The sequence below is a fragment of the Opisthorchis viverrini genome (assembly GCF_000715545.1).
Source record: "Opisthorchis viverrini unplaced genomic scaffold opera_v5_287, whole genome shotgun sequence".
In the NCBI taxonomy this organism is placed as follows: domain Eukaryota; kingdom Metazoa; phylum Platyhelminthes; class Trematoda; order Opisthorchiida; family Opisthorchiidae; genus Opisthorchis; species Opisthorchis viverrini.
Window position 1 is genome coordinate 162,026 of NW_008751937.1, and position 13,636 is coordinate 175,661.

A 13,636-nucleotide genomic window follows, 5' to 3' on the forward strand; every position below is an offset into this window, starting at 1 on the left:
CCTAATTCATGCAGCACACACATTTGTCCTGCAAGAGTTCATGCCTTGAAGCGGACACCTGGATTCTTACCATTCATGCTATTGGTAGCACTTCAAATCGCCTAAGTGTTCACTCTTTACTTCACATTTAAGCCATACTTATCGCTTTGTCATCTCTGCCAACGCTGCAAGTTACCTCCCCGGACGACCACCAATCAACCACACATTTGCGCTATTCGTCAAACACTATTAATGTGGTAAATTGCACATCTCCATTCATTCCAGATAGCTCAGTGCTTAAGGCGCGAAATTACTAATATGGAGGTCCTGTGGTTCGAACCCAACCTCGACATCTCGTCTGTCCCTGTATCAGCGTGGGCAACTTTGCAGTATCTCTGCCCTCGTACTTTCGTTCGGTGGCTTGGTAGATTAGGCGTGGCAGCTTCACAATTAGTTACCATTAAATTCTAACACATCTGATTGTTTTGTTTGTGCGTTGATTTCACTGAGTCCCCCATGTCAGGTGACCTGTACTTTTAACCGCAGGCTTCAATCGATGGTTTGTCATTTTACTGTTTAAGATCATATCGCCGCCAGATTCCAGCCAGATGCAGTACAAATCAAACTGCAACCGGCGGCAATAGAGAGCGTGACATCTTTCTTCATCATTCTTCCGTTCTGCTACCGGAACGATCCTATGAGTACTGAAAAAATCAGTTCATATCTGTCATGCACGTTTATTCGATGATTGCGCACTTTCCACGAAAAGCACAAGTCCCTGGAAAGGACACCTTCGAGATTATGTATATATGCGCAGGGTTGTCAAGCTCTCTTAACCAAACTGAGTTGGGGAGTTGTGGCGGGCTCAACTCATTTCACTGTTCATCCATCACTCATTATGTTTCTAATGCTCAGCAATGCAGGGAAGATGAATTGAAGCTTAGGACGGACGAATCGTTGTGTGTTTCAAGGCTCGTACTTTCAGCACGATATTCTTCTGGCGGAATATGTTTGCACCAGACTCTCGTTAAACTAACAGAATGACAGATGACGATATGCAGCCCACAACAAAAATGTGTAACTCGTAGCTCTACCCCTATCGAATGGAATGAAATGACTTTTGTGCAAGCGGTGACGTATTCAACCAAACTCGCAATTTCTTTGTACCTAGTTGCGAATCGGCTTCCTGTATCAGGGTACAATTGAACATTGACATACGCTCCACCAGTGGCGTTGTGAAGTGAAATATCCTAGATGAACGTGAAATACACATTTGCAAACATTTGGTGTATGCTTAGAGACAGCATAAGCGAGAGATTCAGCTGAGTTCCAGGTGAGTCTCTAGGGAAGTCAAATTTGTATGCAAGTGAGTGCCTTTCGCTGATTTCGTACAATTTGGGTTCAAGTAGAACATAAAGTTGGCGGAAACTTGGGGACTGTGCCTAATTGGTGGGCCCGAAGTGGAAGGGCGAAACTTGCCGTGAGCTGTCGAAGAATTTTCAGCAACCTTATAGGTAGTGTATCATGCCTGTAAATGAAGGTGCTGAAAGGGTGTACTATGATGTGATCTATCTCGAACTGTGTGGATGCACATGTTCTATGATATCTTTACGTGCTGCTCTCCTAGATTGGTATCCGATTTGATGGGCTCGGCAGCGGAAATCCTAACTGCCATGGACTGGAAGTCTAGTGTACATTAGCACGCTGATTACCAATCATTTTTCTAACGGTATACCTCGAGTTTCCTACTGTCTCCGCACTCATCTTCAGCTTCATGTACCTAGCTGGCCGAATACCAAGCCAAGCAGTAGTACATTCTTGACGCAGTGCTGTACTCATAAGGTTGCTGAAAACTCTTCGACAGCCCATGATCTTTTTCACCTTTCTTGAGGCTCATCAGGTAGGCTCAGTCTTCGAGTTCTACTTAAACCCAAATTTCGTGAGATTAGCGAAATACACTCACTTACATACGAATTTGGTTTTGAGGGTAGACTACATGGAACCCGCTGAATCTTTCGTTTATGGTGTTAAAAACAGGTGAGTCTTTGCTCAAAACCAAATAGGTATGCAAATAAGTGTATTTCGCTAGGGATACGCTTTCCTTCATTCCGTTTTCCGGTCCAGTTGATGACAAGCATGTTTGGCGCAAACACATCCATTGGCAGAAACAGTGAGAGAAACTTAGCCTCCTCGTGAATGATTCACCGTTCAGCAGCAAATTTCACCACATAGTACTAAGTTGCTAATTTGTGGCAGAGTTCTCCGATCCTGATTATTTGGAAGGGACTCTGAGTCGCAGCGTATGAGCTTGGAACCTGATGCGGTTGATTACTATGAGTGTGGTTATTTCGGATTCCGTGGTCGCGTGCTGTCACGTGAACGCTGAGCGATTGTCGGGGTTCAGAAGTCAGGTTCTGATTATATATATATATATATATATACATATATATATATATATAAATATGGTCGACAGATCTTGTGAATTCTTCTGTATTCTCATTCGATTTTCGCTTTCTTCTAAGGTCAGTCAGCTGCATCATTTTCCATTTCCCGATTTTGCTCCCGATACACATCCCCTTGCGACTGTACACCGCTTACGACGATGTGTGCAAACTTTCACTTTTCAAGGTTAAATTGGTGGGTGTCGTGATTGTAAACCCAGGTTGTCATATAATTTTATGGGAATAGGGCGGATTTTTCTGCGGTGTATACAGAAACCCATACATGGACACACCCTTCGAAACCGACGGATGTAAGGTGCACCTGGCCTCCATCTGTTGAGTTCCACACGAACCTTTTCTGTCCGTTTCATCTAGAGTTCGTTGAAAGTGTGTTTGAGTAGTCGAGATTTCCAACTTAATATGGTCGACAGATCTTGTGAATTCTTCTGTATTCTCATTCGATTTTCGCTTTCTTCTAAGGTCAGTCAGCTGCATCATTTTCCATTTCCCGATTTTGCTCCCGATACACATCCCCTTGCGACTGTACACCGCTTACGACGATGTGTGCAAACTTTCACTTTTCAAGGTTAAATTGGTGGGTGTCGTGATTGTAAACCCAGGTTGTCATATAATTTTATGGGAATAGGGCGGATTTTTCTGCGGTGTATACAGAAACCCATACATGGAGACACCCTTCGAAACCGACGGATGTAAGGTGCACCTGGCCTCCATCTGTTGAGTTCCACACGAACCTTTGCTGTCCGTTTCATCTAGAGTTCTTTGAAAGTGTGTTTGAGTAGTCGACATTTCCAACTTCAGCATATCTTAATTAAATTCCCCACTCTAAAAACCCGTGTCATACCCCTCGGAGCTTAAAGTGACTTAAAGTGCTCCTTGTTACTCTATCTCCAAACCCATCTCCCGAGTTTTTCCTGCCGATGTATTACCGACTTTTACTTTCATATTCTCACCTAGGAGTGTAAGCTGCACAATTTGGAACCGGGTAAAGGCTACCAGTTGGTAGTTTACGGTGTTCACACCCCACCTGGAATGGATCCACAGGCTGTCGTGTTCAAAGGTGGTATAGGTGGTCGACGGATCACGCAATTCAGCCACGAGATATTCGTCAAACCACAGGTAGGTCGTGTTCAACCAGTTGAACGAGGTTTACCCACCGACCGTGCTTCCTGTGATTTCTACTTGTCCTATTCGTCTTTTTCAGGTCACTCCTGGTGAGATTAGTGTTCCCGAAACGCACCATGTGAACTCGGGAACAGGTCAAGCGAGGACAGAGAATCAGCTGATTTTCAACTCGACCGAATCGAATCGCCTAATGTTCCTCATCCTCGGAGCTTTGGCTGGAATGATGTTGATCATTATGATTTGCCTGGTAATACTTTGTGTCTGGCGTCAGCAACGAGACAAACGTCGTTTATTGGTGTACACAAGCGCGGCTGCTAAGCAAGCATCGGCAACCAAATCGCGTGAGTCACTCAACTGGGTGTGTGAGTGAATGTTTGCGAGCTGACGTGCCCATTGTTTATAGACCCATTATATGTCTGCAAGTTGGACAGACAAACAATGGGATGGGCGCCCGTCATTCCCCACGGTAGCTCGCCCGGTGGTTCCTTTGTCCTCTGTTTTGCTACCTTTGGAATGATGATTAATGCGATGAGGTGTGTTTATGTGACAGTGCAGGTGGTCTCTAAGCTGACTGTTCTTGACCGAGCTTGCCTAATCCCAGACGTCATAGTCAACATATCTCAAGTCGATGGAGAGGCTCACCTGGCCTTGTGTCCTATCTCGGTATTTTGTTTTTTTTCTGATTAGTTTATTGTATGGTTCCATGACCCAACGGTTTTAAACCCGCGCACTGGAAACGGCCTTAGCTGGTTAAACAAGGTACCGTCTGTTTCAAAGTACCGTGTGAGTGTTGTTGCACAAACGAGGCTGTGCTAATAAGGCTGACTAATGTCATACCTCCCAAGCTATGCTCTAATCGAGGGTTCTACTATAGTCTACGTGAGGCTTCTCGAGATAACTTCGTACCCCTTCTTACTTTTTTTCAAAAACAGCTCCACCTGGTCAAGCTGGGCACCATACTGCCCCGCAGAACTTCATGTTGGAACATCTTAATACGTTGGACACCCACAGACGTCGTCACGCATCTGAACACTCGAGCGCGTTTCATCCACAACCTCCACCAATGAGCCCACCACCTCCCCCACCGAAACATGCCAACCAGCGCGATGTGGAACTGTCTAGCCTTCTGTCTGCTCCTCCAGGAATGTACCCATATCCGGGCCAGTTAGTCCCATCGTCTGCTAATCTCCATGCGCCCTTTAATAACACCAACCCCGAATATGCTTACTGGATCAATCAACACGTAGGAGCCGGTGGAACCACCCTACCGATGACTGGGTCCAATTATTCCGGACAGTTTATGGTTCCCGGGAATTATCCAAACGGCATGAACTCGGTCAACAACCAACCTCTAAATCCTCCATTTGGTCTGAAGCGAGAACCTCCGAGTGGTGGATCTGTTCATGATGGAACAGACAGTAAGTCACCAGTTTACTTTACGTGTATATGATAATATACTTTGCTGATGGCATCGTGTTTTTCAGTCCGATCCTCCTTAAGAAACATCCGTTATAGTGACTCTGTCGTATATCGATATCGGAATGTTTGTCAATCAATTTGTTGGCTTCTCAATAGTCACCATCATCATCATGGACAGCATGATGTCGGTATTCAACAATGATGTTTCGCTACCATGATTTATTTGAAAGCCTTATTGTAAAGAAAATAATCAAGATGGTCGGGGAATGTGCTTGGTGCTACCGAGGTGCCTAGACCTCCAAACACTCATTCAGACAATCTGGATAGAAACTGACAACTTGAATGCCATTGACATAGATTAGCAGCCATATCTTGCAGCGTCTCCAACCAGGCACAACGGAGATTACGTAGTCCCTATTCTGGTAGCACCGACAGCACACAAGCGTTTCGTAACCTCTTTCGTACCTCTCTGCCAGGTCAAGGTTTGACCACTGTTTCAGCTCCTTAAATTGGAAAACAGCACTTCCTTCGGAAAACGATGATTTGGCATGCACAACACATGGCTTCTGATGCTGGACACACACCAACGGAAGTTCCTGTTGCACAACCAAAAACTCGCTTCTCAAAAGTAGTTGCGATCCGTCTTTTAAGATGCACGGTTCGTGACCCTTTTCACACCGGTTTGAGATATGAGCGGTAATTGCTATCGAGAGCTTGGCTGTTTTCTTCCTTGTGTACTTTTTCAGTATGTTTCTGATTAGTTTATTGTATGGTTCCATGACCCAACGGTTTTAAACCCGCGCACTGGAAACGGCCTTAGCTGGTTAAACAAGGTACCGTCTGTTTCAAAGTACCGTGTGAGTGTTGTTGCACAAACGAGGCTGTGCTAATAAGGCTGACTAATGTCATACCTCCCAAGCTATGCTCTAATCGAGGGTTCTACTATAGTCTACGTGAGGCTTCTCGAGATAACTTCGTACCCCTTCTTACTTTTTTTCAAAAACAGCTCCACCTGGTCAAGCTGGGCACCATACTGCCCCGCAGAACTTCATGTTGGAACATCTTAATACGTTGGACACCCACAGACGTCGTCACGCATCTGAACACTCGAGCGCGTTTCATCCACAACCTCCACCAATGAGCCCACCACCTCCCCCACCGAAACATGCCAACCAGCGCGATGTGGAACTGTCTAGCCTTCTGTCTGCTCCTCCAGGAATGTACCCATATCCGGGCCAGTTAGTCCCATCGTCTGCTAATCTCCATGCGCCCTTTAATAACACCAACCCCGAATATGCTTACTGGATCAATCAACACGTAGGAGCCGGTGGAACCACCCTACCGATGACTGGGTCCAATTATTCCGGACAGTTTATGGTTCCCGGGAATTATCCAAACGGCATGAACTCGGTCAACAACCAACCTCTAAATCCTCCATTCGGTCTGAAGCGAGAACCTCCGAGTGGTGGATCCGTTCATGATGGAACAGACAGTAAGTCACCAGTTTACTTTACGTGTATATGATAATATACTTTGCTGATGGCATCGTGTTTTTCAGTCCGATCCTCCTTAAGAAACATCCGTTATAGTGACTCTGTCGTATATCGATATCGGAATGTTTGTCAATCAATTTGTTGGCTTCTCAATAGTCACCATCATCATCATGGACAGCATGATGTCGGTATTCAACAATGATGTTTCGCTACCATGATTTATTTGAAAGCCTTATTGTAAAGAAAATAATCAAGATGGTCGGGTGCTTTGCTTGGTGCTACCGAGGTGCCTAGACCTCCAAACACTCATTCAGACAATCTGGATAGAAACTGACAACTTGAATGCCATTAGATTAGCAGAAAGCCTTATTGTAAAGAAAATAATCAAGATGGTCGGGGAATGTGCTTGGTGCTACCGAGGTGCCTAGACCTCCAAACACTCATTCAGACAATCTGGATAGAAACTGACAACTTGAATGCCATTGACATAGATTAGCAGCCATATCTTGCAGCGTCTCCAACCAGGCACAACGGAGATTACGTAGTCCCTATTCTGGTAGCACCGACAGCACACAAGCGTTTCGTAACCTCTTTCGTACCTCTCTGCCAGGTCAAGGTTTGACCACTGTTTCAGCTCCTTAAATTGGAAAACAGCACTTCCTTCGGAAAACGATGATTTGGCATGCACAACACATGGCTTCTGATGCTGGACACACACCAACGGAAGTTCCTGTTGCACAACCAAAAACTCGCTTCTCAAAAGTAGTTGCGATCCGTCTTTTAAGATGCACGGTTCGTGACCCTTTTCACACCGGTTTGAGATATGAGCGGTAATTGCTATCGAGAGCTTGGCTGTTTTCTTCCTTGTGTACTTTTTCAGTATGACACTTTCTTCTAACAAACTGATATTCATAGACGACGCTCCAGGAAGACGATACCATGGTCATAATACGTCGCGAAGATGCAGTTTGTCGCTCCGCAGTATCCTATCGTGATGAGATGCCACAAATAAATTTTGCGAGTTTGGTGGCCTTACAGTTATTGATTTCAATAGATTTCCTGAAAAGGTAGACGAGCACGACGACTGACATTCTAAATTTGGTGTACTCCGTAATCTCTAAATATCCGGCGATCAGCAGAATGAAAGTTGACAAATCTGCCACCATAGCCGTGCTGCATTTCCAAATAAACGCAGCATTCGTAGGGAGGTTTCTGTACAAAACGTTTAAAAGTGGAAACTATGCCCGGAAGTGCCGCTCAACATTAGATGAGTCTCTAGACGACGTTTCGCCCGACAGTTCTCCGTTGTTGTGTGGTTGTAGAATCCGATTCATTTTATGAATCGTGGGCTTTTGTGTATCTTTGTTCACCGGTATGCATACCATGTGCTTGGTCGGATATTGGTACCACACGTTGAGTAGCCAGACAACTTCATGCAACAAAACAAAAGCTAGCTGTTGACACACAGAGATAGAGAGATGCAGATCATTTCTTTTCTTTCTTCACCTCTTTATTTCCGCCTTTTTCAAGGATTGTTATGGATGGTGGTTGGTTTGTTCGCTGAGTCGGGCAATTTGATTGCACCCGGCTCAGTGAACAAACCAGTGACCGTCTACGTTACCTGAGCTACCCTCATTTTCCCTAATTGATACGGATCTTTGCCTTCCTATGACGAACTGATTGGATACTTCAAATGCCACTAAATACTATGCCCTCATTTGCATTTGAAAATTCTTTAGCTGGCGGATTAAGCAGCTAAGCGTTCCACGAATATGTATTTCATAGAGAGAACTTAGTGGTTCATACCTCATCATAGGTCGGTTTCCTTTCCTTCATCGTATAGTCACGTGATGTTTCGCATTTTTGAAGTGCATCGGCCAGAATACACTAATGATGACGTTTTCAATATGACAGTCGATGGTGGGATCGCCCGTACTATGTAAGGTCGTCGGAGGAATTCTCTCCCATCCGGTGCTTGTCAAAAGTCGTCTCATCCATTACGTGGTGGACAGCCTGGGTGGGCCGATACGTTTGTCGCTATCTATAAAGATTTTTCGTGAAAATGCAAATGAGTATTTGTTACAGGGAGGAATTCCCTAGAGACAGCTGACCGGACAAAAGTGCGCCGAAAGTAGGCGCCATTAATATGCATACCCACTTTCCTTCTGTCATAACATTATTTTGACGCGTTTGCCTCAGAATGCTATTCATAGTAGCGAGCGAATAATCCTGTATATATGTATATAACAGCTTTCTTTGTTAGTATTTTCAGTGTCTAGCGTCCTAGTGATCTGGAATTTTCGTTTCACATATTGTGGCAAACTGTTTCAGTCAGTCACAATCTCAAAGTTATATACTTACTACTCATAAGGTTGCTTAAAGCTCCGGCACCCAACGACCGGTTTCGTTTTTCTTGGAGCTCATCAGGGAGGCGCCGTCCCTGAGTTTCCATCAATATCCTACTTGAATCCAAATTAGACGAAATTCAACCGAATGCCCTTATTTGCACTTTTACTCAGTTTTTACGGGATACTCGACTGAATCGCAGCTGGTATTCTTCAACTAAACGTGCTGCACAAGTCCGCCTCATGTTTCAGTTGGTACGGTATTCGAGATGTCGCAGTATATTTTCGTCAATAAAACCGCTCCTGAATAGACCATGACCAGTTTCGCCCTCCTACATCGGGTAGACACAATCTCCAGGTTTCCGTCAACTATCTCATGCAATGAGTCTTGTGTTGTGGTATACGACGATATTGATAGGGTTAGTTAAACTAGGTGATGAAACTGATGTAGCATCTCATTTACATTTACTAAATACGACGCATATATAACCTTCAAAAGGTGTATAAAAAAAAACAAATTTGGGCTTGATTACTATAAGAAATCGACTGTTTTGTTTGATCTTGTTAACTAAATCGGTAATAGTTTCAGAAGGCCTCTAAATGCGAGCCACTGTGTCCTCAGAGATCTCTTGGTTCTACTCGTGATTGCCGCTTATCGAGGGGCTTTACTCTATCGGTTCTCCTCTAACAGTCCGGTGTATGGCATGTCAAAAACTGTTTCTGTTCGCCGAAATTCTGTGTTAGTCGTCATATGTTCATCTGGATTCGTCTTTCGGTACATTGGAGGTCATGCTTAATTTTATGCGCTTCCATTGATGGTCGCCAATAGGGTCGCCCGCTCGCATCTATAATTTGTTTACCTGCGTTTCTGCCTACTTTTGAATAGGCTTGACTAGTAGGGGGTTTGGTTTTGAGGCCAATAATTATTGTTTCCATTATACAGCCGAGTGCGATTTGCCGGACCAAGGATTGCATCAGCAGCTTGGCTATCAAGTCACCAGTATGGCACACAGTCCGTTTCCCATGAATGGTAATAGCGCGTCCAAATATCAGCCACCTTCTGTTCTCTCTATGCCTGCAATGCGCCAACCTGCAAACACCGCCCAGCTCATTTTTGACCCCCGTACGCGGCAATATCATCACACGTTACAGCATCTATCTTACGCACAACAGCCCCACAATCAATGGTCTGGCTACAATCCGGGCTTGATGACGCCGCCTCCCTTCAACGAGGATCCGAATGCTTACCCTGGTTACGGCACGGACACTGCTTCACCGGGCTATCCTCCTGCTCACTTGCTAAGTAGTGAACAGCAGTTTCTCTTGCCTTCCTTCCAGCCGTACACCGAAAGGTAGACTACGTATGCATGTATCTTTATACTTCATTCGTGCTTCTTTCCCATTCTGTGTATTTCGATACTGTTGTCTGTTTCTTGAGGAATGCTTGTGAACTGGTTCTTCACTGGGCTCATCACTAGTGCGCCTCTGGGTGTCTCAATTGCTGACAAATCACAATTCACTTAACTCATCAGGCATATAAATATTTGATGGGCCAGAATTCATGAATTCCAATAAAAGCTCAGAACAAATCGGATTTTAACAAGCAAGCTTCATCCCTTTGGCTCCAAGCGTCTCGACTGTTCCTGTATGGGGGAGAAATTGCTCAAGTGATTAGAGCGGGAATTTACTGACCGGAAGGTCCGTGGTCCGGCCTCTGCATCTCGATTTCTTTCTAGGCTTGGGCAACCTGACAGTACCCCAGCCCTCGTGCATCATTCGGGTGGTATGGAAGCGTGGCACTAAAAGGGTGTTACAGAAGAACGACAGATCCTGCCCCAGAATGGGAAAGTCGTCAGTTCAACAATTTATCTTTGCAGCAACCCTTCTGAAAGGAATGTTATTTTCTGTTCCGCTTCTCAATGAGAATTCCGTGTGTTAGGAACGTCCTTTTGTAATGGAACAGCGAATTCTTTAGAGTACAGCACTCGAACATTAGCAAGAGTAATCTAAATCTGGATTTTACAAATCCTGTAACCACCAACAGCGGAAGCAAAGCTTGTTCTGACAGGTGATCGACACAACTAAGCTATGTTACTGGGTCTTCTTTCAACGTGTCGGGCTTTCCACTCACATCAGTCACCTATTCAGTTGAAAATTCAGATGCGTCCAACTTGCGCTGGTGGAGTAGTGGTAACACTGGTGTCGCATGTCAGATGTGCGGAGTTCAAACCCCAACAAGGCCTAGCATATATACTGCTGATGAGCTCTAGTAAGAACGAAACTCGAGTCCAGTGCTTCCCCCCCCCCTTTGGTTTGGACGGCGGTTCAAACAAGAGTCATGTAAGTGACGTTTCTACCCATTCCGCAACCATCAACAATTATAAACAAGACCCCTCACGTTGGTGGGGGGTGAATGTAACTTTGCCCCCTTTTCTTACCTGAATTAAAGCAAATAAATCGAATTCCGTCGATGGGAAACAAACTGACTGCAGCTCCTATCATCCACCCAAATTTTGACGTCTGTGCGTCGTAGCAAAATGTGACAGACCATTTGAGAGGTTCTGTATGCCTTCGTTGATAGCTTGTCAATAATTTTGTACAGTTCACAACATCAAGTACAGGCTTATGTCCCTGGAGCAAGACAGCTCATTGGCGAAGTGGCCATTTCTCATCAACTTGGAGAAGCACGTACACAACCTTACACATTGACAGTGTCTTTGGTTGACTGATCAGGCTTGTTCGTGAATTTTGTAACTGTAGGATCCTGTTAGATCCTTGTTTCGTTCGTGTACGAGCCTGTAGCTTCTTACAAAGAATACCCCAAATCCCTATCGAAGTGATGCATAGGCGATACATAATCCCAAGGTATACTTCAATTCGTTTTGTTACTACAGACCAATAAAGGTCCTTCCTCCATTCTCATGTCTTATCTATGGATGTTCAGAAATTCCAGTCCCCAGGGGATTTCTGTCACTGAACCTCCCGTTAATCCCGTGGGCAGAACTTCGATGGTTTCGAAGGCCACTGGATTCGTTGTACCACGTGTTCCTCTTGATTTTGTTGCTCTGTAATATTCACTCTCTATCGGCTAAAATGCACTGTGACGCTTTTACACAAATCTACTTTTTATTCCAGATATCACCATCTTGGTCGTCAACTTCCTAACCCAAATGCGTTCCAGCCCCCTTTACCGGAAGGTCGTTTTCTTCAGCGTTCCACCTCGATGACAGCACAGTTGCACTATCATCAACAGCATCCTGGCACACATACAACGTCACAGGAGGCCAACCCGAGCGAGTCGCTGCGAGGTGCCACCACGCATGTGTCATCTGTACGAGGCCACGCCCCCTCTCAGGAAGCGGACTTTCCCGATCCAGCCACGGCCATGTCATATGATACGTCAAGCGCCCGAAAGTGGGTACTATTTTCCATCACATTCAGTCAGTGTTGCTCGAGATTGTATTGCGTTGCGAACAGCACGGTGTTTCCCCCAGGTGACCAACACCTCCATACTTATGAAAGCGGCGATGCTTACTTCTCCCGAAATATGCCTCTTTCTACAGGCTCGGCAGCCACAATGCTCCATCTCCGCACGCAGCAAAATGCAAAGACAAGAAACGCACGTATTCTGTGACATGGGACTTGGGGATTTCGAGAATGAAGAAGATGGACCCCAAACGCCAAATGGTCTTGTCGCAAAATGGTTCAAATGTCACACTATTGACCTTCTTGCGCTCAGTGAAATCCGGTTGGCTGATTAGGGAAAGCTCTGAGTGTACTTTTCATTAGGATGAAAGAGTATTACACATAGTATTACAATACCTGGTCAGGACTGCACTTGTGAACAGTTCACTTTTCTTGTGGGGCGACGTCAGTGGACGAATTTGTAGGGACTCCGAAACCAGGAAAAAGATAATGAGTTCACTTAGAACCGACTTAATGATGTGCAGCACTGAAATTCCCACTAACAGACCCGTGGTCCAACATGGAATAGACAGCCCTTGTCACGTGGTCCCACGTGAGAAATAGGCTAGAACACCTAAGGCTGTGTGAGATAAAGCGGTCTCTGGGACGTAATGACCACGAAGGGGATGCGCAGAGTTGCGTGCAATTCCGATCACTCAGTGATGTGTGTCAAAGTGGCTTGTCGCACACAGACATTGCCAGTAGTAGAAAACTCATTCGAGTCAGATGTAAAAAGACCGGAAAACGAGGAAACCGCATTGACTTTCCGCGAACCTGGTAGATAAACCCTAAACCAGTGTGCTTCCGCACTTTTGTCCAGTAATTTTACACTACTCACGAGTAGCTCATAGTTTACGAACAGACATGGTGAAACTCAAGCATCCTACCTCGGCTGTGGACTCGTATTTATTTAATCCAAATGACCCGGAAGTCTTCGCTTTCCCGTGTGTGTATATATAGTCTCATATTTCTGTGGGGTCTTGATTGTCGGATTGGAACAAAGTACCAAGAGCTACTCTATCTGGAGCTGTAGTTTCTCTTATATCGAAGTTTTCTTCATCCCCCCATTTTCCTTTTTTATCTACATCAGGCAACGCCGCCGTCGTCGACGTCTTACAGCAGAACTTCGCAATCAAACTCAGCCTGGAAACGGGCCCCATGGAGTCAGTGAACCGCTGATGACTTCCTCACCAGTTACGCCAGATACACGAGGAAGTGCTAATCCAATAGATCATGGCCATGTAGCATCCTGTTTTCAACATGCACAGTCTTCGGATGCAAAAACAGACTCTTGTAATCGCCGTAACGGTTAAGGAATGCCAAATGGTGAGTGGACCTTAGCATACATTCG

The 13,636-nt window shown here is 45.2% G+C and overlaps 1 protein-coding gene across 1 annotated transcript in view; it reads left to right on the forward strand.

Annotated features, from left to right (window-relative positions):
- T265_09472 (hypothetical protein) overlaps positions 1–13,636 on the forward strand; it is a gene marked incomplete at both ends in the record, with an annotated part of 87,821 nt that overhangs the window by 66,521 nt on the left and 7,664 nt on the right. The window contains 8 exons of the mRNA XM_009175552.1: positions 1,880–2,005; positions 3,396–3,557; positions 3,643–3,904; positions 4,496–4,981; positions 5,989–6,474; positions 9,764–10,172; positions 11,956–12,234; positions 13,376–13,587. Of these exons, the coding sequence (XP_009173816.1) occupies positions 1,880–2,005; positions 3,396–3,557; positions 3,643–3,904; positions 4,496–4,981; positions 5,989–6,474; positions 9,764–10,172; positions 11,956–12,234; positions 13,376–13,587 (2,422 nt within the window). The remainder of the gene's footprint in view (positions 1–1,879; positions 2,006–3,395; positions 3,558–3,642; positions 3,905–4,495; positions 4,982–5,988; positions 6,475–9,763; positions 10,173–11,955; positions 12,235–13,375; positions 13,588–13,636) is intronic.